The sequence below is a fragment of the Desmodus rotundus genome, chromosome 9 (assembly GCF_022682495.2).
Source record: "Desmodus rotundus isolate HL8 chromosome 9, HLdesRot8A.1, whole genome shotgun sequence".
NCBI classification, from domain to species: Eukaryota; Metazoa; Chordata; class Mammalia; order Chiroptera; family Phyllostomidae; genus Desmodus; species Desmodus rotundus.
In genome coordinates this window covers 48,107,297-48,131,734 of record NC_071395.1, presented here as the reverse complement: position 1 = coordinate 48,131,734, position 24,438 = coordinate 48,107,297, and the positions used below count along the sequence as shown (strand labels likewise).

The 24,438-nt window shown below is 53.8% G+C and overlaps 1 protein-coding gene across 12 annotated transcripts in view; it reads right to left on the bottom strand.

Annotated features, from left to right (window-relative positions):
- Positions 1-24,438, bottom strand: part of MYO9B (myosin IXB) — an 82,172-nt gene that overhangs the window by 54,472 nt on the left and 3,262 nt on the right. For all 12 annotated transcript variants that reach the window (XM_045195666.2, XM_045195669.2, XM_045195667.2 and 9 more), the window contains exon 2: positions 13,728-14,620. In XM_045195666.2, coding sequence (XP_045051601.2) covers positions 13,728-14,564 — 837 coding nt within the window. In that variant the 5' untranslated portion in view covers positions 14,565-14,620. The remainder of the gene's footprint in view (positions 1-13,727; positions 14,621-24,438) is intronic.

Below are 24,438 nucleotides of genomic sequence, written 5' to 3'. Positions count from 1 at the left end.
TTCTGCCCCCAGCCCTTGGCAACCACTAATATGCTTCCTGTCTCTACGGATTTGCCTGCTCTGGACATTTCATATAGATGGGATCACAGAATACATGACCTTTGTGTCTGGCTTCTCTCACTCAATGTGTATATATTTAAAAAAAAAAAAGATTTCATTTATTTATTTTTAGAGAGAGGGGAAGGAAGAAAGAGAGGGAAACATCAATGTGTGGTTGCCTCTCGTGCGCCTCCTACTGGGGGCCTGGTCTGTAACCCAGGCATGTGCCCTGACTGGGAATCAAACTGGAAACCCTTTGGTTCTCAGGCTGGTGCTCAATCCACTGAGCCACACCAGCCAGGGCTCACTCAACATAATGTTTCGAGCTTCATCCACACTAGCATGTGTCAGTGTTTCATCCTTTTTATGGGTGAGTAATCTCCATTGTATCCACTCTGCTTTGAGAAGGGCAGTAAGAGCAACAGGCTGTTTGCCCAGTGGGTCACTCCATCTTCCTTGGGTTAAGGGAGCCATGGCTGGTACCGACCTGAGCCCAGGAAGACCCCTGGATCCAAAGGCCCTGTGATCACCCCCAAGGTTGGGGTTGAGTGGCCCTGGCCACTGCTTTTTTAGGTGGATGCAATTCTTACTTTGACCTTCCATCATGAGCCTGCTTCCAGCCTTTGTCTCTTCGGAGGGCCCCTCCCCGGTGTCTACCATTCTCCTTATGAAGCAGCTCTGGAATGGGCATGGAAGCCTACCCACGCACAGGAGGACTTCCCTGGGGTTCCCAACAGGTGTCCCCTCTCCCCTGGTGTCACTGTGACCTCATCTCAGCATGTGACTAACTCCCTGCTCTTTCGCAGCTGACACTGGGGCTGCTGAGCTAGGCTGGCTTGCTAAAAGGAACAAATAGGCTGGGATGCCAAATGGCCCTTCAGATCCTAAGGGTATAAAGTGGCAGGAGCCACACTGTATGCTGGCTCTGCTAGACACAAGGCATTCCAGATTTCTCCCAGCAGGCCTCGGCACAGGACTTAGCTACAGGACAATGGCAAGAGTATTCAAGACTGAGGGTATACGGGGGGGGGGGGGGGGGGGGGAAAGACAGGGTTAGCTCATGCACACAGGCCCCGGCAGGAGAGATCAGGAGGCAGAGCAGAGACGTCGACTTGCTACAGGTCACACAGAGCACAGGCAGCGGAGCCTGGCTGCCTGGTCCCACTCCTGACTTCCTGGCAGGGGGCAGCTCTTGGCCCTGAGGTCCCACTGGTGGGAAACTGTGATGGGAGCTGCACCTCGACATGCTGAGGGTCGAGAACCAGCCCGGGCACTTTGGCAGAATTGGCGATCTTCCTTCAGGGGCGGTGCGTCCTTGTCATCTTCTCTTCCCTCCCCACAATCTGACCACTATTCGCCAGTGAAAAGTTCTGTCCGGGTTACAGGACCCACATGCCTGCCCGCACTCTGCTGAGTCCCAGGCCAGAGTTTCTACTCTACACCCTGAAGGTGCTGACCCAGATCAGCCTTGTCACCGCTGGCATCTGGGGCTGGGTCACTCCTTGCGGAGGGGGCTGCCCTGTGCACTGTAGGGAGCCGAGCAGCACCCCTGGCCTCTGCCCACTAGATGCCAGTCTCCAGATGGTGCCAAATGTCCCACGGGGGCGGAATCACCCCTGGCTGAGAACTGAGCTCTAGACTCAGTTAAAATCAGCCGCCCTGGAGATCCCCGTGTGGCCAGGAAGTGCTAAATGGGACTCTAAATTCTCACAGGTTGCTGTGACTCACTCTGTCATAAAGGAGTGATGATAACATCTAGTCTTTCCCCAGGAACCCACCCCATGGAGGGCTCTGGGTCTAAATACCTGACCACTAATAGGTGGGGCCACTCTCCACTCCACCTGGGAGCAGCCAGTCAGCAGCCACAAGCCAGGGTCACGGGGCTGGGCAGGGGACTTGAGCCTCAGACTCGGCCCCTCAGCCTTTCCCAAAGATGGGCCACCTCTGGAGGCTTCGGGTAACCAGTGTCTTGACAGGCAGCTGACTGACACAGAAGGAAACTTCAGAAGGCAGCCCCAGTGACTCTGGGGACAGTGACTCTGGAGTATTTTCATCCTGGATAATAGCTGGAAAACAAATAGGCCACCAGAGCCTGTGGTGGCTCAATGCCTGGCTACGTTCCTGCCCCAAACAGTGAGGCAGCTATAGCCGATAGATGGACAGACACCCCATCCACTGCCCAGCCTTGGAGTAGCAGAGCGCCCAGAACATTTGGAAAGGGCGGTGTCCTAGGGCTGAGCGATGCTTTGCCTTTTAATCAGCTCTTTCTGCAAATTCCAAGGAGGCCTTTCTGGGTGCCTAAAATACACCCCATAATTTCACTCTTCTCTTAGATGCAGCATTCCCAAAAATATAACTTCCTCCTTGGTCTAAAATAGCCTCAGATCACTGCAAAGCGCCAGGGCTCTGCACTTTCACGCAGTAGGCCATAAAGGGGGCCTCAAAGCTCCGCAGGACACAGGAGGGGAGGATGCGCCAGTGGCCCTGCCTTTCGGATGGCCACCCCTTCCCTGGTGCTCCCAGGGGCCCCCAAACACCCCAATCCTCTACATAATCCAACAGATACCCTCTCGGCCTTCTGCACCCCCTCCCACTCTGGTGTGGCCCCACTTCTCAGCTACTTCTGATGCAGGGAGCTCCTAAAGCTGCTCCCTTGGTTTCCTTTGTCTTGTGGCATCCTGCGGTAAGACTGAGATACCTGTGCTACGGTGAGTGTTAGGCACTGGGGCTGGGAATGCCACCCCCTCCACCAGGCCATGAGAAGCTTGTGCTGCTCCTTCCTCTGGCTGAATTATCCCCTCCTCCCCCCAACCGTGAGCTCCAGAACATCTTCCTGGCCATGCAACCCCACAAACGCCAGCTTCCTTGGAGGGTGCAACAACCCTGGGCGCACACATCTGGCCTGGCCCTGTCAGCCCCAGCCTCTCCCAGCATCCCAGGGGGGGGCTCCAGAGCTGGTGAGAAAAAAGGAGTCCAGGAGGCCCTGGGGTCTGGTTTGGTGTCCTTGTCCTGCTGTGCTCCTGGCAGACTGTGTCGCCCCACTATAAGGATGTACGCCCCAGGGCGCAGGGCCCAGCCAGAAACCCTCAGAGAGCCTTCCACGAGGATGCGAGATGGTAGGGGCCCCCTCACGCCCCTGCCACCGTCAGCCAGAGCTGAAAAAATCTTCCTGGCTGCCTGTGGACTCCGGGCTAGTGAGCTGGCCCTCCGAGGTTCTTCCGGGAAGTCTACGCCACAGCCCTCCTTTCCAGTCGGTCCAAAACCACTCTACGCCCCTAAGATCCTGACGCCAGTTCTGACCGGTGGCTATTTCCCCCACACCAAGTAGTTCTCCGCCGCCAGCTGGGTGTCCTACAATTCAACTCGACTGTGACGCTATCTACCTGGAGGTGATGTTGGATCCCACAGGTTAAGGGTTCCGTTCCACAAGACTGCCTCCCCTCCACATACCCGTCAGATGCCAACTGCGCATCCAAGTTGTAACCTGTGCTTTTGACCAACTGGCTGTAAATCAGAGGTTCCCATGACCCCTCCCCGGGTTCTATCAATTTGCTGAAGCCGCTCACAGAGCTCAGGAAACCAGCTTACTTACTATTGATAGGTCACTGATTTATTGTAAAAAGATACAACTCAGACACATCTCTGGGGCATGCCACCTTCCCACCCCTCCACGTGTTCAGCAATACAGGAGCTCTCTGAACTTCCTCCTTTTGGGTTTTTCTGGAGACCTCATAACAGAGGTACAATTGTTTAAATCACTGGCTATTGGCTACTGAGTCAATCTCTAACCTCTCTGCCCTCCCCACAGGTGGGGGGTGGGGCCGAAAGTTCCAACCTTCTAGTCTCATGGTTGGTTCTCCTGAGAACCAGCCCTCATTCTTAGGTGCTTTCCAAAAGCTACCATTAACATAACAAATGACACCTTTCTCACGCTCTTAGGAAATTTTAAGGGTTTTAGAAGCTCTGTGCCAGAATAGGACCCTGAACACCCCCCAAATATTTCTCATTATAAATCATAGTATCACAGACCCTCGTTGGTAGGCGTTTATGGACATATGTGCCTGTATGTGGCAGGAACCTAAATGCAGAGATCTGAGGAGGTGATATAGGTCGTATGGAAGGAGGAAGGGAGCCTCGTTTCCTTCCATTTAGGATGGTAGAGCTCAGCAGAAGGTGAGAAGTATGATTGTAGAAACTAACTGTGGAGTGTTCTAGAATGTTCTGAGTCCTCATAGGTATGAGGACTCAGAAATCGCTCCCGCAAAGGGCCAGGTGGTAAATATTCTCGGATTTGTAGGCCATGTGGTGTCTGTCACAACTGCTCTGCTTTGCTGTGGTGGCCTGAAAGCAGCCACAGACAGTATGTAAATGGCTGGGTGTGGCTGTGAGGCAACAAAACTTTACAGAAACAGACCAGACAATATGCAAATGAGGGGTGTGTCTGTGTGCCTGTCTGTTTGATTCCTCAATAAAACTTTATTGATAGAAACAGGAAGCTTTAACCCATGGGCTCTAATTTGCCAATTCCTGGTACGTACAAAAAGAAATTAAACCTCAAGTAAGCAAAAAGACAGTAAAAACAAATGCAACGTCACATGAAAAAAGCAGGGAACAAGCACTCAGGTGAAACCACAAGTGATAATAAAACGCATCACACTTTTGCCAAAGTGCAGTGGAAAACCATGCGTGCTCCTCGGCAGCACCTAAAACCATCACAGAGGCGGGGGTTTGTTTCCTGTTGGGGAGACGCCTACAGGAGAGCAGTTGAACCACTGCCAGCATCTGGCCTTGGGTCCAGAAAGTCACCCCAGGAGGACGGGGGTGAGGGGTTCCGATCCCAGCGCTAACTGCACCCGAAACCACTATGAGTGCTTTCTTGCATTATCTGTTAGAAAACCCGCAGGGGACGTGTGACTTTTCAGCTCCGAGGGTCCTCGAACTGGCCGCTGTATTTTTGGGTATTAATAAACAGCTCTTAAAATAGCTTAAGCCTTAGTCTCATATCTAGAAATTTCTTTTAAATTATTGAAACTGATTTCCAAAGCTTTATTAATAAGAAAATCTAGGGCTGGATGGATTAAAGAATTTAATTGAGAACACTAAAAAGGAATTTAATAGTGACCTTTTAAAATATTCACCTGCAGCCCTGGCTGCTGTGGTTCAGTGGATTGAGCATCAGCATGCAGAGCAAAGGGTCGCTGGTTCAATTCCCAGTCGGGGCACACACCTGGGTTGTGGGCCAGGTCCCCAGTTGGGGGTGCTCGAGAGGCAACCACACATTGTTTCTATCCCTCTCTTTCTCTAAAAATAAATAAATAAAATCTTAAAAAAAAATTCACCTGCAGCCCTGGCCAGGGTGGATCAGTTGGTTGGAGCATAGTTCCATACACCAAAAAGATGTGGGTTGATTCCCAGTCAGGGCACATGCTGAGGTTGTGGGTTCGATCCCCAATCAGGGCATGTACAGGAGGCAACTGATTGATCTCCATCTTTTCCTCTCTCTCAAATCAATAAACACACCCTCAGGTGAGGACTAAAAATTTTTTTATATGAATGAATAAATAAAATATTCACTTGCATGTCAAGTTCACATATCTTGTTGCATTTACAGAGTTATTAAGTTTCTTTTGCAAGGAAAAGTCATTCTTTTCTTTCTCAGGATTCTCTGCCCATTTACATAAATAACTCTTCCAGTGGAACGCAAAGAATGCATCAGTCAGTGGCCTGGAGAAGTTAATGCTGTAACATCAGACAAATTTAAATGAGCCATTTATACATACGTAACATTTCACTTTATAAAAAATAAAGATTTTATCCATTTATTTTTAGAGAGAGGGGAAGGGAGGGAGAGAACATTGATGTGAGAGAGAAACATGGAGCGGCTGCCTCTCGTACTTGCCCTGACTTAGGATAGAACTGGAAACCCAGGCATGCGGCCTGACCGGGAATCGAACTGGTGACTCCTCACTCTGTGGGATGACGCCCAACCAATTGAGCCATACTGGTCAGGGTACATTTCACTTTTTCTAATGGAAAAACATGTTTATATTGACTTATGCATTAAAGGATGAATGAGAGTGTCAAAAAATATTTTAAGACGTCCTTCTCCTGGGAGATGAAACTGGGATGGAAAAGCCGACCCTTGCACCCAGGCATGCTCCACAGGTGATGGCAAAGACATTGGGATGTTTCTGGTCTTGGGCAGGCACTGACCATTCTCTTGGCTATGGCTGGCCTGGGGGTGGGGGTGGGGGACAGAACAACACCAATCACTTCTTCCAGGGAGTGAAGGATAACACTAGCCGGAACCTGCTCCCTGGCCTGCCAGCCACCATGAGGTGCAAGGGATGGCACTAAATACAGACGTGTTGATGTGTAACAACAGAAAAATGTTACCAAAAAAAAAAACCCCCCAAAAAACCAACCCTGAAACTATTTAGGCATAGAACGTAGAACATCTGCTAAACTGAAATCAGTCTTTGCATGCAGTTGGCCTGAAACTTTTTCTCAAGTGGAGCGACCTGCCCCTCTAGGGACACTCGGTGACGTCTGGGGACACTTTTGGTTGTCACAACTGGAGAGGGAGGTGCTACTGTCACCTGGTAGGTGGAGGCCAGGGCTGCTGCTCAATACCTTACAGTGCACAGGATGTCCCACCCCAGAGAAAGGATCCATCGGTGCCTAGACGTTGGTGGCGTGGACGGAATGGCCTTTGTCCCTTTGTGTTTCTGCTGTGAGGCCTTAAATCGACTCAAGGCCTCATTCACCCTCTAGTTCTCTGTACAATTTGCCTGCCCTTGTCCTCTTCCTGCCCTGGGGTTCTGGCCTTAGCACCTTTCTCCTTTGGGCTGCTCTGTCAACCCAAGGCCCCCCGAACTGCTTCCCCAAACATCCTAGGGAGGCCACAGCAGGGCCAGACACAGTCAGAGATCCCATTCCTTGTCCTCTGCACCCACCCAGAAGGGACCCGTCTCCCTCGTGGGCTCTCAATAGCCCAGCCTCTAGGACACATGGCACCTGCCCGTCCTGTCCCTGCATCATCACATCTCCCTACATTGTCTGTTCTCCTGGAATCCCAGCCTGGGCTCTCCCTCTCCCTCCCTCGTCAATAGGTGACCCCGATGTCCGTATCGCTGAACTTCTAGCTAGCCACCCAGCCTCTAGGATGGCCCAGGCCAACCAGAGCTTTGGCCACTGGCCAGGGGGTGAAGGGAGACTTCTGACAACTCTAAAAAGCAGATTGGTGGTTACTAGGGGTTGGGGGGAGAGGAAATGGGGAGTGGCTGCTAATGGGGTTTCCTTTGGGGGAGATGAGAATGTTCTGGAACTAGATAGAGGTGCTGGTTGAGCAATATAGTAAACATGCTAAAAAAAACATTGAACTGTTCACTTGAAATGGGTGGATTAATCTCAGAAAAGCTCTTACATAGAAACCCTAACTGCAGAAGCACGCCCCTCACTGCAGGACCTTTTGTCTCTGTCATCCTGGCTGAGTGGCTCTGCCTGTGTGCCCCCAACACTGGGCTGGCCTCTCTGTGCCCTGTAGGAGGAAAGGGTACAGACTGGGTAGGTGTCCGTGAGGGCGTAGGTCAAGGTGGATGATACCATGTGGTTCTGGGTGACCTGCCTAGGCTGGTGCCCTGGTGTTGACAGAGTAGTGGGAACAGACCCAGCAGCCCAGCAGGTAAAGGGAGGCCCGGGGACTGTCTGGGGTCATGTGAGACTGGGTCTATGGGGCCCTAAGAGGGGTCTGTCACTTAGGACTAAGGGTGGCACAGATTCCAGTCCCAGGACAGGGTCCTTTGGGGCCCCCAGAGGCAGGTTGGAGGCAGCAGCAAGCTCTCCAGGACCCCCTGGGTCCTACGTCTCGCTGTCCTGGCTCCCCCATTTCCTATGGGTATGCTGGGCAGCTCAGGGAGTCACTGCCTCTCAGCCTCCATTCTCTGCGTGGGCCAGGGCAAGGCGGCTACGTGAAGGCCCTGAATCCCAACACACAGTAGCCTCTGGCCGCTTGGGAAAACAGCCTAGCCAGCAAGGATCCTCATTTCATTTCTGCTTTCGAAATTAAGCCCTGTGTGCATTTGCAAATGCCAGTGGCGTTTGTTACAGTTCAGGAAAGACAAAGAGAAGCTGGGCCTTAAGCCTCCATGCTCAGCCTCCATACTGAGGTCTGTGGCCGAGGAAGAGGCGCGTGTCCTGGGAGCATTTGGTGGCCAGCCCCGGGGCCAATGCCACGGGCTGCTGCATCTGCAGGGGCGAGGTTCTCCGAGGGCACCTGGGGTGGGTGATGGACCTCAGTGCGCAGGAAGACCCAGACTACTCACTGCCCTGGGGAGCCTGCCCAAATGGTTGGCACCTTCAGTGTTTCTGAGCTCAGGCAAGTTCCACATACATGTTGTGTCTGGGGTGGGGCATTTCAGGGGCTGCAGCATGCTGAGCACGGCCAAGTGACATCGTGTGAAACTGTGACAGTAGCAGTTAAATGCAGCAGGCGACGAATCAGCTGATTGCAACAGGCTTTCCACAGTGCCCCCTTCCTGTTTTCTGGTCAGAACTGCACAGCAAGGCTGCAACTGTGGAGGGGGCGGGGAGTGGAGAGGGGGAGGTGAAGGCTGGTGACACCAAACCTCAAAACAACTCAACTTCTCCTTTTGCGGAGCTCTGTGTAAAAAGTCCCAGACCCTGCCAGGGGTGCCGATCTTCAGCTGAGGCGAGAGAGGAAATCTTTCACGAAGACGCAGGGAGATACCATGAACTAGGGCTCGTACTCCGGCCAGCTTCCAACCCTACCTAGTCCAGCTGTGGCCGCCTGCAGTGTGGCCTGGGCCGCCCACACTGGAGTGGGTTAACTTGTGTCTACCCCACCCCACCCCGCCCCACCCCCCAAACATGTCCAAGTCCTGATCCCTGGAACCTGTGAATGGGTTCTTATTTGGACACAGGGTCTTCGCAGATATAATTAGGGTAAGGATCTAAAGGTGAGATCGTTCTGGATTTAGGGCGAGCCCTAAGTCTAATGACAGTGTCCTCAGAGAGAAAGGACACAGAGACAGATGGGAAGAAGGCGACGCGGAGTCGGAGGAAGAGGCTGAAATGACGTGGCCAAGCGCCAAGTAATGCTGAAGGGTTGCCGGAAGCTCCCAGAAGCCAGGAGAGAGGCCTGGGACCCATTCTTGCTCAGAGCCTCCAGAAGGAGCCAACCCTACCCATGCCTTGATTTCGGACCCCTGGTCCCCTGAACTGTGAGAATAAATTCCTGCTGTGCCGGCAGCCCCAAGACACTTGTACCCGGCGTGCCTCTCTGTGGCTTGGCCGCCTCGCCTTTAAACGAGCAGAGCTGTTGTGAGGGCTCAGAGAGATGACAGGTGGAAACTGTGGCACCTGAAGCCTGACACCCAAGTGAGTCCGAAGGCTGATAACAGATTATTCGTTATTAGAAAGTGTCCCTTGGCTTAGCTCCGAATGGCTGGGACTCTCGGACAACTTGTAAATGGTTGGCATCTGAAAGAAACAGTGACTGGGTCTTGTGGGATCACAAGCTGTGACTCTAGGACAGCTGTTTGCACCCGGGGGAGATTCTGCCCCCAGGGGACATCTGGTGATGTCTGGGTACATTTCTGGGTGTCAGAAATAGGAGGGAGGAGTTGCTATTGGCACTTGGTGGGTAGAGGCCAGGGCTACTGCTCAGCATCTGCCAGTGCACAGGATGGTCCCACCACGGAGAGTGACCTGGCTCGGGACACCAGCGGTGCCTCGACTGGGGAGCCCAGCTCTAAATTAGAACAATCTTCGTCCATTCCAAAAGGTTGCCCTGGGAAGCATGTTTACGGCCTCGGTGTGGATTTGGCTTAAGCTGGTTTTGGAAGCTGGTGTGGGCACCGCCCTCCAGTGATCCTAACCGCTGGGGAAACCGGGCCTTGCCGGCTTGCTGAGGCTCCAGGGAGGCAGCCAGGCGAGGTCAGAAGCGTCTGACTCACAGGGCACAGATGCCTGCTGTGGAGGGTGACTAAGGCCCTCCAAGAATGTGTCAGGATCCCTTGGGGCAACTACCGGGGAGGAGCTAGGAGGCTGGAGGGCGACACTGGGGCCTCCTGGATGGCTACTGAGCCAGGGTGGCCCTCAGGGATCATAGCTGTCACTCAGTGGGGGCTGCTGTGAGCTGACTCGTGTCCCCAAAGAGACATGTCCACATCCTGGTCCTCTAGACCTTGAGCATGGCAGTATTTGGAAATGGGGTCATTGCTGATGGAATTAGGATGAGGTCATCCTGGAGGAGGGTGGGCCCTAAATCCAACGACTGGTGTCTTTATAAGAAAAGGCAGTGTGACGGCAGAGGCAGAGACTGGGGTGATGCGGCCGCCAGTCAAGGACGCCTAGAGCTCCCAGAAGCTGGAGGAGACAAGGAAGGGTCCTTCCCCAGAGCCTTCAGAGGGAGCATGGTCCTGCCAACACTGAGATTTCAGCTTTCTGGCCCTCAGCGCAGGGAGAAAGTACAGTTGGCCCTCTAAATCTATGGGGTTTGCATGTATGGATCCAACCAACCAAGGATCAAAAACATTAAGGAAAAAACTTCTGGATGGTTCCAAAAAGGCAAAACCTGAATTTGCCAGGTGCCGAGCACTCTGCCGAATCTACGTGAACGAAGTGATGCACAGGTATTCTGGGCTGCAGCCTGTGTGCAAACACGGCTTGCCTGCAATCACTATGCCATTTTTTACAAGGAACTTGAGCACCTGGGAATTTTGGTACCCACGGGGGCCCTGAAACCAGTCCCCTACGGCTACTGAGGGACAAGTGTAAAGTCCTGTCATTTGAAGGCCTCCTGTCTGTGGTGCTTGGTTGTGGCAGCCACAGGAACCTCATCTGGGTGCTCTGCATGGTCCTAAGCTAGGAAAGGAAACTACACCCCAATGCCAATCCTGCCTCCTTGCCATGTCTGTTAAGACCTCGGGGCCAGTGTTCTCACCAATCATGGGCACACCCACGTGCCTGCCTGGTTCCCTGAGGGTAAATGTCCACTTGGCAAGACGCTCCATTGGTGAACACTGGGTCTGCCCTCTCGTTCACATTCTTCATTTCTAATGTCATTGACCGCCTGTACCATTTTCTTCAGGACTCTGGTGCCAGACACCAATGCGCTGGCCTAGAGCACCTGCCATGGCTCCTGGTCCTCACTGGGAGGACAGTGGGGCCACTGACTTCATCGCAGCTGAGATTCAGAGCTGTGATGGGGCCAAATTGAACCTGGGACACCCTCCTTGGCTCCCATGTCACGCAGCGCCCTCCCCACAGCCCACAAGGCAATGAATGATTTGCCTGTCACTTCTCTGTCCCCACTGCCTCCCAATCACTCCACTCAGGCCCCTCCTGTGCCCTCCAGGACCCTTGCCTTTCCTCCAACACACCAGGCCTGGCCCAGCCTCCTGGCCTTTCACTGGCCGCGCCTCCTCATGACTCACCCCTCTTTCCAGGCCCAACTCAGCCTCACCTTCTCGCCTCCTGCCCCCTCAACCCTTCTTCCTGGGGCCTGCCTGCTGTTCTCAATTGGCTCCCAGCTCTGACACGAGGCCCGTTATTTACTTCTCTGCCTGTCTTCTCGTCACTGGGAGGCAATTCTGCTCAGGCAGGCCTTTGTGTCCACTGTGGCCACCATATAGCCCAGTGCCTAGAACAGTGCCTGGCACCTGGCAGACGTGCGCGGAATGTTTACAGAGTGAACAGGAGATCAGAATGGAGGGAGACACACTCGGGGCCCACAGTGTTCAAGAGGAAAGTGTCTGTTCTATGGCTGGGTTACTCAGTAGTTTTTAAACACTTACACAAAAAATGACAACCTTTACATTACGTGTACAGGAGAAGACAGAAACAGGCTACCCTTGCAGGCACAGGGCCAGGCGCTGCGGCCCCAGTGAATCTCTTGCGGATGATCTCAGAGATCATCACCGAGGAAGAGGAACTGAAGTGTGCTGAGCAGGCACAGCCTCGGTGTGATTTCAGTGCATTTGCACAACAGCCCTCCCAGGCAGCTGCATCAGGCCCTCAGCTTGGGGGACTGGCAGAGGCTGAAGGTCAATGCTTCAAGGTAGGCAAGACCCCCATACCCCTGAGGAGGGTGGTCTGGGTTCCTGTGGACAGACAGGCTATGGCACATCCAGATAACGAGGTGTTAATTGGCAAATGAGGTCTCCAGCCACAAGAAGACATGGAGGGTGCGTATCGCTGAGTGAAAGAAACTAATCTGGAAGAGGCAGAACGATGGAGACGGTGAAAAGATCAGTGGTTGCCAGGATTTGGGAGAGGGAGGGGTGAACAGGTGGAGCACAGGGGGTTTTTTAGGGCAGGGAACCACTCTGTGTGATACCCATCGGCGGACACGTAACAACACTGCACAGTTGTCCAAACCCACAGAATGTACAACACAGAGCGAACCCCAGAGTACACTGTGGACCTGAGTCAGTAATGACGTGTCAATGCTGGTTGTCGACTGTAAGAAATGTAACACACTAACAATAGGGGACAGTGTGGGAGCGAGGGGGTATGTGGGAACTCTCTGTACCCCCCGCTCAATATTGCTATGAACCTGAAACTGCTCTAAGAAATACAGTGACTTATATTATATTGAGTCAAATTAAATACTTATGATTAAAATTACTTATATGTAATTACTTATGACAAAATCTTATTTAAGAAAGAAAGAGTCCTGGCTGCCAGATCTAGGAGTGCAGACCTCTGGACCCACACATGGCCCTGGCCCTCACAAGGTGACGACGGTCAGGCTACGCTCTGAAATACGGTGGCTCCTGTCTCAGGAACCTGAGAGTGAGGAACAGTGATTGGTCACGTCCACTGCCCCGCATCCAGAAGGCTCACCCATAGCTTCCAAGGCAACACATCCATAGCTTCCATGGGGTTTGGCCCTGGGATGCTGGATGGAAGGCAGAGGGTGCTTCTTCCCCTGCTGACTGTACGGCGCTGCCGGGGGCTCCTCCCCTCACCTCACTGTCCCCTAACCCCCAGGCCTGCACATTCTTCCACATCACAGCCCCACCAGACTGCTCCGTCATGAATGGCTCAGTGAGAATATGCCATCCTTTTCTTTTTGGGACCTGGAGTACAGGCGGCTGCCTCCCAGATGTCACCAGTATATTAATCAGGCCTTTTTGTTCTCTATGTTCTGATGTTTTTACACCTGGAGCCTGGTTGACCCTGGAGGGACTGCCCCTCCCAGGGTTAGCCAATTCCTAGAGAGGGCAAAGGACTTCCCGTGAGCACACCTTCCACACATCGACAGTTCCAGCCAGAGCCCCAACTCCCACGCCTCCTTTATCCAGCTTTCACACTTGGGGTCACTCTCCACCTGTCCTGATCACCCCAGGGCAGGTACCAGACAACCCAGGCAGCCCCTACACCCAAGGGCCCCGAAATGATTCAAACCAGCCAATGCTAACCCTGCCTCAACCATCACTTCCCATGAAAACTGCAACAGGGGCCCTCGCCCATGGTTTCCCCTCGCTCCTGCTGCTCCGGCCTCGGTGCCTCCTCGCGTGGCCCTGCACAGCGTGCTGAGCCTTCTGTTTCTAGCGAAGCTCCTGTTTCTAGGGAACCGTGAGTATAACAGACTGTCTTCTCGCACTAATAAAACCCAGATGTTAAGGCAGAGGGCCCCTTCAGACAACTGCCCTGCTCACCTCTAGCACGGGGCCGGCGCCCAGGATGGTCCTCTCAACGCCACTGGCGTAGCCCTTCTGACTCAGGGCAGTGAGGCAGTGGATCAGGAAGTTGGTGGTCTGTGTCTTGCCCGAGCCGCTCTCGCCCGAGATCACAATGCACTGGTTGACGCGTTTCCGGAGCATGGCATAGTAGGCCACGTCGGCCAGCGCGAACACGTGCGGCTCTAGCTTGCCCAGCTGGTGGTTCTCGTACATCTTCACGTACTTGGGGTTGTAGATGGGGAGGAACTTGAAGGGGTTGACAGCCACAAGGATGCTCCCCGCATACGTGTAGATCTTCTGCTGTAGGAAGCGGTGCTTGAGGTTCTTCAGGAGGTTAGCCTCGGTCAGCTCGGGGAGGTTGCACAGGTCGTCGAAGTCCGCCTGCTGCCGAGGCAGGAGGCCGCGCTCCACTAGGCGCCGGGTGTCCGTGGCCTGGGCCACCTGCGTGAGCTTGTACTTGATGGCCCCATCTGAGTCACGCTCCTGCAGCAGGAAGTAATAACCGTCCTCCTGCGGATGCTCGTCCTGTGCCCGTCGAGGCCACAGCAGCACACGGTGCACAGGCGAGTCGTTGGCGTCCAGCACCCACTCCTCTCCGCCTGTCTCCTTGACCTCCACCAGCACATAGTGCTTGGTTCCGTCCAGCTGCAGGATGGTGATAGCGTCCTGAATGACATCGGACGTGCTGCTGTCCTTGGTGGCCGTCACGCGGCATGAGGCCTGGCTCTCGCTGGTGGCCAGCTGTGGGTAGATATGCAGGTGGTAGGCCGCCTCCCTCCGGCAGCCGGAGCTGGCTGCCTCGTTCACACTCATCCTGCCAGCTGCCTGGCTTCAGCATGCCTCCCGGGCTCGGGGCGCGTGTCCTGGAGCTGCAAGGGAGGGGGTGGCATGGTCAGAGTGGCGGGTTAGTTGCGGTAGGGAACACCGACACCCACCCCGGGCAAAGAGCCCCAGACCTGAGGCCCGAATACCCTGCCCCTGACAGGGCTCTCCTGAAAAACCGAAGGCTGGGAAGAGTCTGACCTCTGTGGCTCTTGCGGACTGACAGCACCAGACCTCCTGCTCCGCAAGATCAAACTCTCCCCCTGGAGTTTACTCTCCCTCGGCCCTCCTTGCCCAGGGTTAGCCTCTCCACCTGCAAGTCCAATGGTCACGGCCATGTCTCAGCGAAGCCTCTCCCAGCCCATGTCCTGCCTGGCTTCTCCTCTTGGACAAGTTATTCTGCCAGCTTCCACAGTCTTGGCCCCGCAGGCCTTGGTTATGCCCCCACAATACACTAGGGGCAGCAAAAGGTGTGGGGGGATAAGGAAGAATGAACCTACCCAGAAACTCAGGGACTCTGAACAAGAACGTACCCCAGACTCCAACGAGGGGGGCGAAGTCAGGGAGAGCCCCCCCAAAACTCACTTGAGGAAAGTGCTGAGTGCATTTGCTTCTAGAAGCCACAATCCCAGTCTCCTGTGGACAACATCGGATAGACGCAGTCCTCCTATGACTGCCAAGGTTATGAGCAACCAGGAAAGACAGAGGAGACGTGATAACTAAAGTCAGTGGGTTCCCGGGGTGGGATCCTTGACCGTGGAGAGAACACGAATGGAAGAACCGAGGACATTGGAGAAGGTCAGGAGGCTGGATAACAGCAGTGGACCAATGTCAATTTCTTAGCTGTACGAACAGAATGTGAGAGGGTCACCACGGGGGGGAAGGTGGGCAGGGGATACAGGGAACGCTCTGTACTGTCTTTACAACTGTTTTGTAAATCTACAGTAACTCCAATGAAAAAGTTTATTTTCAAAAAATGCATTTGTTTCCGAAGACATTGCGGGAAAAAGAAAATGCGGCCAATGTTGGCAACCGTGAATAAAGTGTCCTGGAGCAAGAGGCACAAATGTGTGGCGGTCGGGTGCGGGCTCACGGTGTGCCGCCCAAGCGCGCTGAGGATACAAAGATGAACCAGACCTTGGCTCAAAGGTCCGGTTCAATGGGAGAAACTGATACGCAAACAATGTGAGGGAGCATAAACCACAAAGATGCACGTGCACGAACATACTCGAATGTGAATACACTCACACTTGTGCACACCTGCAAGCACATACACAAACAGGTACACACATGTGTGCAGTTTCATGTGGATACACCCACACTCACAAACACAGAGAACGCACATGCACACACATGCAAGCACACAAACATGGGCACGTGTGTGCACAACACCATCCAGGGCTTTGGGCAGAGACAACCCTCTGTGACTTGCACTTGCGGGGACATGGCTGATATGCACCGCACCTTCCGGAGGTCGACCCAGCCCACAGGCTGGGGGCTGTGGACTGTCTCACGCCCAAGCTCCCTATACACAGGCAGTGGAAAGGTCACACTGAGAGGTCACAAAGCAGGTGAGCCTGCTTTGTCCTCCCAGCAGACACCAACCTAAGCAAGAAGCCATCAGAGCTGAGTGACATGATCCTGCTCCTGCAGCCTCCACCATGTGCCCTGATGAGAGTCTGGCCAAAGACTGGACAGGCTGAGTGTCACCTCACATCTGCCAGGGAAAGCTCATCATCAGGTCCTTTTGAAGCCCCAGTGTGAACAGAGGCTGGCAGGGGCCATTTGCAGCTCTGGGTCCCTTGGTGGGGACAGCAGGAGACCCTGCGCTCAGAGACTGGGGGTGCCATTATAGGACCAGTTGATGCACGCCCCACCCCGGGCCAGGAGGAAGTAGATAAGGCTTGCTCAAGAGGGCCGCTGAAGCCAGGCCTGCAGGGAGGAAAAGCCGAGGAGAACGGGCGGGGCCCAAACCAGCTGGGGCCCTTGTCCACCAAAGGCCCACCTGATTGTCCTGCTGCAGCTGCCCCTCCAGCCGTTGTCAGAGCCCACCCAGGCTACCGTGGCTGCATCCTGGAAAGCTCCTCTGCCAAACCTGTATGGCCCTTCCTTGCTTAGCCCAGCCTCACCCATACCTTCTCCCCAGGGACCCTTACTCTCCTTCCCAGAGCAGCCCCCTTTCTCCACTTGCCCAGGGATTTGTAGGGGGAGGACCCTCCCGTTAACAGCTCGTGTGCCTTAAAGCCAGAGACACTAATAAATCCTTCTCCAGCCCAGGGTAGACAGAGCCTGGTCACTTCCTCGCTTCCATGCAGCCTGAAGCCAGCCTTTCCCGTTCCCACCTGCCCTCAGCCCACTGCTCCCAGCTGCAAGCCATGGAAACCCCTGCCCGCTTCCCCCAGAAGATGCTACCAAACTCCCACCAGTCACACCTGCTGCCAAGCAGCCTCTCCCGGTCCTGCTCACTTGCTCTGCATTGTGCAGGGCCCCCTCCTGCCTGGCCCCCAGGCTCTGATCCCCGGGCAGGGCATCAACTGCACTGTGGCCCCTCAGGGAATGTGCTCATGCCCAAGGACATCTGCCCCATCTCCAACCCACCATAGTCACCTCTCTCTGCCCCGCCTGGAACATCCCAAAGGCTAGTTCCCTGCTCCTCCCACTGACCACATCCTGTCTGTTGTCACCATGCCCCTAGGACTGCTGCCTCTTCTCATCGGCCCCAGGTTGGCAGGCCCCATATAGCACGGCCCCCCCTTCCGCTGGCACATTGCGGCCACTCCCCACCCAGCCCAAGGCCAGGCTCATAGGCCTGACCTTGCAGGGTTTCTCCAACCCAACCATGGACAAACAGCCCAGAGCTCCTCACCCATGGGAGGGCATGAGGTTCACCAGTGGCCGGCCACCCATTCACCTACCCCCGGACCCTGCCTGCCGCTTGTCACACCCAAATCTCAGATGGCCTCCTTGTGGTGCCATCCTTGACCTCAGGTTGGAATGTCCCTCAAATCCCTCCACCAGATCCCAGGCAATAACGCCTCTGGTGCAAAATCTCAGGATTTACCCTCAGGCCCAGCAATCCCTCATTCCGCAGGTGGCCTCATTAACCTGTAACACCCCCGGATCAGATTCTCACCGGGTGCAAAGGAGTGTCTTATTACTTACATGTCTTCAACTGGCAGGCTGGTTTTTTAAAAAAATTATGTCTCCTGAACAGCTTTTTATTTCTGTAAGTGGTTTATGTCTGTTGCCCATTTTCCCACCGAAGCACGACTACTGCTCCGGGGGGCTCTTTGCATAGGAAGGCTATGAATTCATTGCCATGTTTGATGAAACGAATTTACATCGGTTTACTTTTGCACATGGCACTTTTTTTCAGACAAATGGTACCTTTTCCGGGCAGTCAGATCTGTGGGTTACTTTTTTTTTTTTAATGTCTACTGCTCATTCCTCTTCCAAATCTGAATAATATGGGACTACACCTTCCCTTCCCAGATTTATCTTTTACATTTAAGCCTCTATCCACCTGGAAATTATTTCAGAAGGTGTATGAGTGTCCTAGAGCTGATATAGCAAAGTGCTATACAAGCCAGGTGGCTTAAAACAACAGAAATTAACTTTCTCATAGTTCTGGAAAAGTCCAAAATCAAGATGTCAGCAGGGCCGGCTCCCGCTGGAGGTGCTGAGGGAGAATCCACTCCAGGCCTTTCTCCCAGCTCCGGGCTGCCTCCGACCCTGGAGTTGAGGGGCTTGCAGATGCTTCCCTCCCATCCCTTTCTCCATCATCACAGAGAGCACTTCTCTGTCTGTGTCTATGCCTCTTATAAAGTCACCAACTACTGGATTCAGTCTGAGTTCATCTTGATATCTTTAATTATATCTGCAAAGACCTTATTTCCAATCAAGGTCACATTTATGGGTGGACATAAATTTGGGGGACACTAATCAGCCCAGTACAGTGTAGGAGGTTAAATGGGGATCCAGATGATTTCTCCAAAGAGTGAAGTAACTGTTTTAATGCCTTGTATTGAAGAATCCTTCCCCTGACGCGGGAGCCCCCTCTGTTTGGTAAATGTCGTATGTTAAGTTATCTGACACACGAGGGTCTGCCTCTGGGCTGTCGATTCCTGTGCGGAGCCACGCTGTTCTGAAGATCACAGCTGCAGGGCTGTGATAATTCACTGATAAATAACTGTTATGGAACAATGGCACCTCCCTTGGAGTGGCTTGCTCATTTTCTTTGGCTTCCAAGAATGCCTTCCTCATTGAGTCTGAACACAGTCTGAGACCTGGAAATCAGTCACGCTGTGGCTTACGATACGCATCACAAGTGGATGTGAAACCTGTGCCTTGAGAATCCCCAGGCTGCGCTGGAATGAAAGGAAGCAGGTCTGGGGCTGAGGAACCCAGGGCGGCAGGCTCTGTGGGTGGAGGGGGGCAGTGGGGAGACACAGCTTGGCTGCAGCGTGTGGCAGGGGCAGCAGGTCCTAAACACCTGTGTGTCCGTCCTTCATCCAAACCATCTCACCAAACGTCCTGATGTTAAAATGCCCAACCTATCCTCCAACTAATGCTCACAGAAGCACACACAACGTGAACAGAAGCAAAACACATCGCCACACTGACGGGGCCTGTCTCCCCAGGACTCAGGGGAAAACTACACCTTTGTCACCAAATGAAAGTCAAGCGGACAGACTGTAAAATTCCCGCTGAGAGGACCAAAAGGTGGAAATGAAATGCCCACCAAACGATGCCGGATAAACAAAAGGCGGTCCATCCACACAGTGGAATATTACTCAGTCATAGAATGGGATGAAGCGCCGATACTCGCTGCAGTGTAGATGAAGTTTGAAAACCCGCTGAGTGAAAGAGGTCAGATGCAAAAGGCCACAGAGTGTGTGATCCCATTGATATGAAATACCCAGAACAGGCAAATACGGAGAGTCAGAAAGCAGATCAGTGGTTGTCAGGGGCTGGGGGCGGGGAGGTGGGGAGTGACTGCTAATGGGGACGGGGTTACCTTAAGGGGCGATGACAATGTCTTGGAACCAGATACAGGTGAGAGTTATACAACAATGTGAATGTGCTGAATGTTACTAATGGTGAATTTCATGTTATATGCATTTTACCGCAATAAAAAATCCCCACTGTAAAACCTGCACTGTGAAAAATTAAGACTTTGCAGACGCCACACTGGTATACTTCCTGAACTCTTGAGAAGACATGAACCTGAACTCAGGGCCTCTCCCTCATGCTCTCAGAGAAAGGAGACACACTGACAACTGACAGACGGGGAGGCCACTGCAAACGCAGCCCCAGGGCTGGATGAGCGGACAAATATGAATGAGCAGCTGCCGAGGCCTTATGCATGAAAAAGCGAGGTTCTGCCTATAGGTTTGGCGAGCAATTTGGAATTTACTGGAAAATAAGGCAGATGGGGCCTCCAGAAAGTGTAGTGTAGCCGCTTCGTTTATATAAGGCCATAATTTGCAGCCACATGTTTATCGGATGAAATCATTCTCGAGCTGAAAGGAAGAGGCGCCACTCAGAACACAGCGCGTTTCCACGTTCCCAAGCACGTGCCCTTGAGCCCACTGGATTTTTCAGGAAGAAGCAATCATGTGAAGTTATCAGGAAAATGGACGCTCTGAGAAACAGCTACAAAACGAGCGTGTTTCTCAGTCAAGGCAGCTCAGAGCTGGAGGACAACATAGGGTTTAGATTGGGGTGATGCGGCCACAGCTATGGGAACACCTGGAGCCCCAAAGCTGGAAGAGGCGAGGAAGGGTCCCCCTGGAGGCTTTGGAGGGAGCCATGGCCCTGCTAATGCTTTGATTTTGGACTTCTGGCCTCCAGCACGGGGAGAGAATAAATTTCCATTGTTTAAGCCACTTGGTTTGCGGTACCAGCTTACGGCAGCCCTGGAACACAAATCCAGGTGCCCAGTGCATAAGGTGCTGGATGCTCCAAGCATACACACCCTCTCATGACCGTTGCCTGAGTGTGTCCCCTTTCTTCCCTAAGACATGTCCCCCAGGCCTTCTGGTCTGGCCCAACAGGTCTGTGCCCTGGAGAAAGCCCGTCCCCCAGGCACGGGCAGCAGCCCTTAAGACTCATCCTTCTCCCTGGGGTTTGTGACTACATCCTTCAACCTGTCCTGGCAGCAAATGTTTCCCCAGTTCCTACCCCCGGCCAGGCCAGTTGGGCATAGGAGAGAGTGAGAATGTCAAGGGGTCTTGGTCTTCAAGAAACAAGACCACAAACCAACCCACAAGCAGAGGCATTTCTAACCAAGGCACAACGGTGTGTCACACCCGGGCCACTCCAGCAGGCACTAGGAGATGGCTGGAGACATTTTTGCTCCTCATCATAGTGGGGAGGGGAGGAGCTACTGGCATCTGGTGGGTAGAGGCCAGGGATACTGCTCAACACCCTACAGGGCACAGTATGAACGCCCCCACCCCCACCCCCCACCCCAGCAGAGAACGATCCAGCACCAGACAGCAGAGGTGCTTTGGAGAGAACAAAACGGACCAGGACAGGATGGTTATGTGGGACCAGGAGGCAGGGAAGAGCTGAGAGTGAACAGTTGCTGAGGCCTGTGCAGTGAGAAGGGGCGGACAGGCTGAGTGCTCGGGGATGGCGGCCCAGTGAGGATGGTGAGCTCCAAGGGCAGGGGCAGCCTCAGAACAAGGGGCCCAGTGTGAGCAGAATGAGGCTGGAGGGGGAGGGGCAGGGTTGAGGAGGTCAGACCCTATCCAGTAGGGCCTGGCGAGTGTGGGACGGAGTTGAATTTTTCACGCAAGTCTCATGGGGAACACTGCCTGGTCGGGCACAGGGAGCACCAGGCAGGGATGACACTAGGAAGGGCTCAGCCAGCCTGTGTGTGACAGGTGGACCACGGGGGGGGCTCCCCACTGGGTGGCTCCTACAGGAATTGGGGGCTGGGGGAACTGATGGTGGCTGAACCAGGCCCACAGGACACAGGTGGCTCCTGGTTACAGGGGATCAGGGATGAGAGAGCTTCGAGGTCCTATGGGAGGCTGGGCTCTGGGTCTTTTCTGGGTGGGTGGTGGGCACATGAAGACATGGAAGGCTGCTGGGGAAGAGGGTCTGGATGGGCAGAGGAGGGCCCTTTGGGACTCCCCTCTCCAAATCACAGTCCCTGTCGTCATGCTCAAGCAGAAAGCCTCCCTGAGAACCTCCTGTGGGCGGAGCTACGGTGACGGCACACAAAAGCCCTGCTTGCAACCACAGCTGGCAAGCAGGGCAGCCCCTGGCGAGGGAGGAAGCCCCATTCTGCTTTTAAGGCAGCTCAGATCCTCAAGGGCTTCATTCAGGTGAGGCTGGGGGCGAGGGTGCTTCTGTGCCAGCCCAGTGGCTCAACATGGGCCAGCCGCTCTGGTTCATAGGAACCCCCATCACAGGTCTGCGGGGTGGCACCTGCTCAGGGAGTGGCACCTGCCTCACTGGCTGCAATGTAGGATTTGGACAACAACGACCACGGAGCTGTCAATCTCATGTCTGGAACCTGGAACGAAGTAGCTGCTTAATAACACTGGCTGCTTCTGAGCTCTGAGCAGATGGGCTCTTATCAGTAAAAGCCACTGGTTGCCTCCTACCAAGAGCCCCCATCCCAGTTTCTTCAATAACCCCTCGCTGTACTCAATTTTGGAACATTTCCACCACTGCCGAGACCCTGACTCCTTTAGCCATCCGCAGCCCCATCATCCTAACAAAATCTCCAGGTCCATCCCTTTTTCCGTTCCTGATTTTGCCCACCCCCGGCAGCGTGGGGTGCTCTCTGCCCCAGAGCCGCCCCCTCCCACCCACCTGTGACCCCCCACCTCATAGTCTTCACATGGGCAAGGCCTCTTCCTCCTGGCCACGATTCACACTCCCTGCCCAGTTTCTGCCACAAGGACCTGGTCCCGCTTTTGGGCCTAATGACAGCTGCCATAACCTGGGTGGCGGATGGCCCAGGGTTCTTACCTGTCAATAACATCTTTGATTTTGGTCACCAATCAATGAGCTCCCTTCCTGGCCTGACCAAGCACTGTCATGGAGGCAGAGGTACAGGTGATTCTGCAGGCTGGCCACCGGTTTGGCAACATTCAGGACAGGGCCCCCCAAATGCCCCATCATACACCTCGGCCGGGCCCCCTGGCGGGGGCGCACTTGCGCTTGAGCACACACATGCACAGTCTCCCAGGCCTGGCACTAAAGATGCCCCTTAGAGTCCCACGAGATCTGTGCCTTCCTGAGCGGGGTCCTTGCCTCTTCAAGTCACCCTGAGTGTAAGGAGGGACATGTGCAAGATCTGGAAAATTCCCTAACAGGGAGCTTTCAAAGTTGATGTGATCACCGCCCCTGAAATGTTTACTTAAATGAGTGAGGCAAAACAAAATAAATTCACTCTCTATTGGTCCGACTATTTGTCCAAAATCCCTTTGCTAAATAAAAATAAAATTTTCCCCTTACCCTTTATGGGCTAAATTGTGTGTCTCCAAACCCCCTTCCCAATTCATTCTGTTGAAGTCCTAACCCCCAAGATCTCAGAATTCGACTATATTTGGAGACAGAGCCTTTAAAGAGGTGATTAAGTTAAAAGCAGGTCATCAAGGTGGACTGTGACCCAACAGGACTGGTGTCCTTAAAAGAGGAACTCTGGAACCGAACCTGCACAAAGGGGGGGGGCGACGTGGAGACACAGAAAGAAGACGGCCCCCTACAAGCCAAGGAGGAGGCCTCAGGAGAATGCAACCCGGCTGACACCCTGATCTTGGACTTCTGGCCTCCAGAACTGTGAGGCAATTTCTGTTGATGAAGCTCTGGTCTGGGGTACTTTTTTATGGCAGCCCCAGGAAACTCGCACACCCAGCAGACAGCCCTGAAATGCCCATTCTTGAACACACAGAGCTGTGAAGCAGGGCAGAGCTGGGATATAAATGAATGAGTCAGACCAGGTCAGCTTATTCATCACTCCGACTAATGCATGGGCCAAATGCTTGAATCACTACTTTATTTATCATTGGATCCGGCTCAGAAAGTGTTGATGAGGAAATGAGTAGAACCCAAACTCATCCCTGCGTTTCTGAGACATGCCTAATCTCTGACGTTCTTTCTGGGCCCAAATGAAAACTTGGAGAGGTGAAGGGACGGGCTCTGCGTAGTGGCCAGCAGCAGGCTGGCTCTTCAGGGGCTGGGCAGCGCTCGGACAGAGCCCTTTGTTCTGTGACGCCCTCCATCCAGGAGCAGGGCAGAGAGAAGGGCCTGTCTTGCTCTGCGGGGAGGCCGAGCAGGGGCTGCCTGGCACAGTTAGTTGGGGACTAGGGGACGCACAAAGAGCTGGTAGGTGGGGACCGAGGGCGGGAGGGACAGTGCCCACAAAGGATCAGAAGGTCCCAGAATGTGCATTCCCTCCCATGGAGTTACAGCCACAATGTCACCATCGGGGGACAAGCAGAGAAGCATGCATGAGGCACACAAGTTAGATAATCTGTGTAATATATTTTTTGTCTTGAAGATGGACCGGCATCTCGAGCCAAGAGGGCAAACAGGATAAGATAATGGGGCTTCAAGAGCCACACTGATCCGGGGCCACCAGCAAAACAGCTCTTGAGAAGAGAATCGAATACCTCTAATCTCAGAAGGAAAGCAACAATTTGTGCCAAGCAAGGACGGATCCTGCAGAAATCCAGGTCAGTGGTAAGACAAAGAAGAACAAGACAATGGCATTGCTGTCTGGGCGAACGCAGACAGTCCCCACTCATCTCCTGTTCCTCCTCTGCTGTCCATTCTTGAGGCACATTGTCCTACTCCCCCTCGGTCGGCTCCCAGTGGTGCCTCCTTTTTATTGAGACTCCAG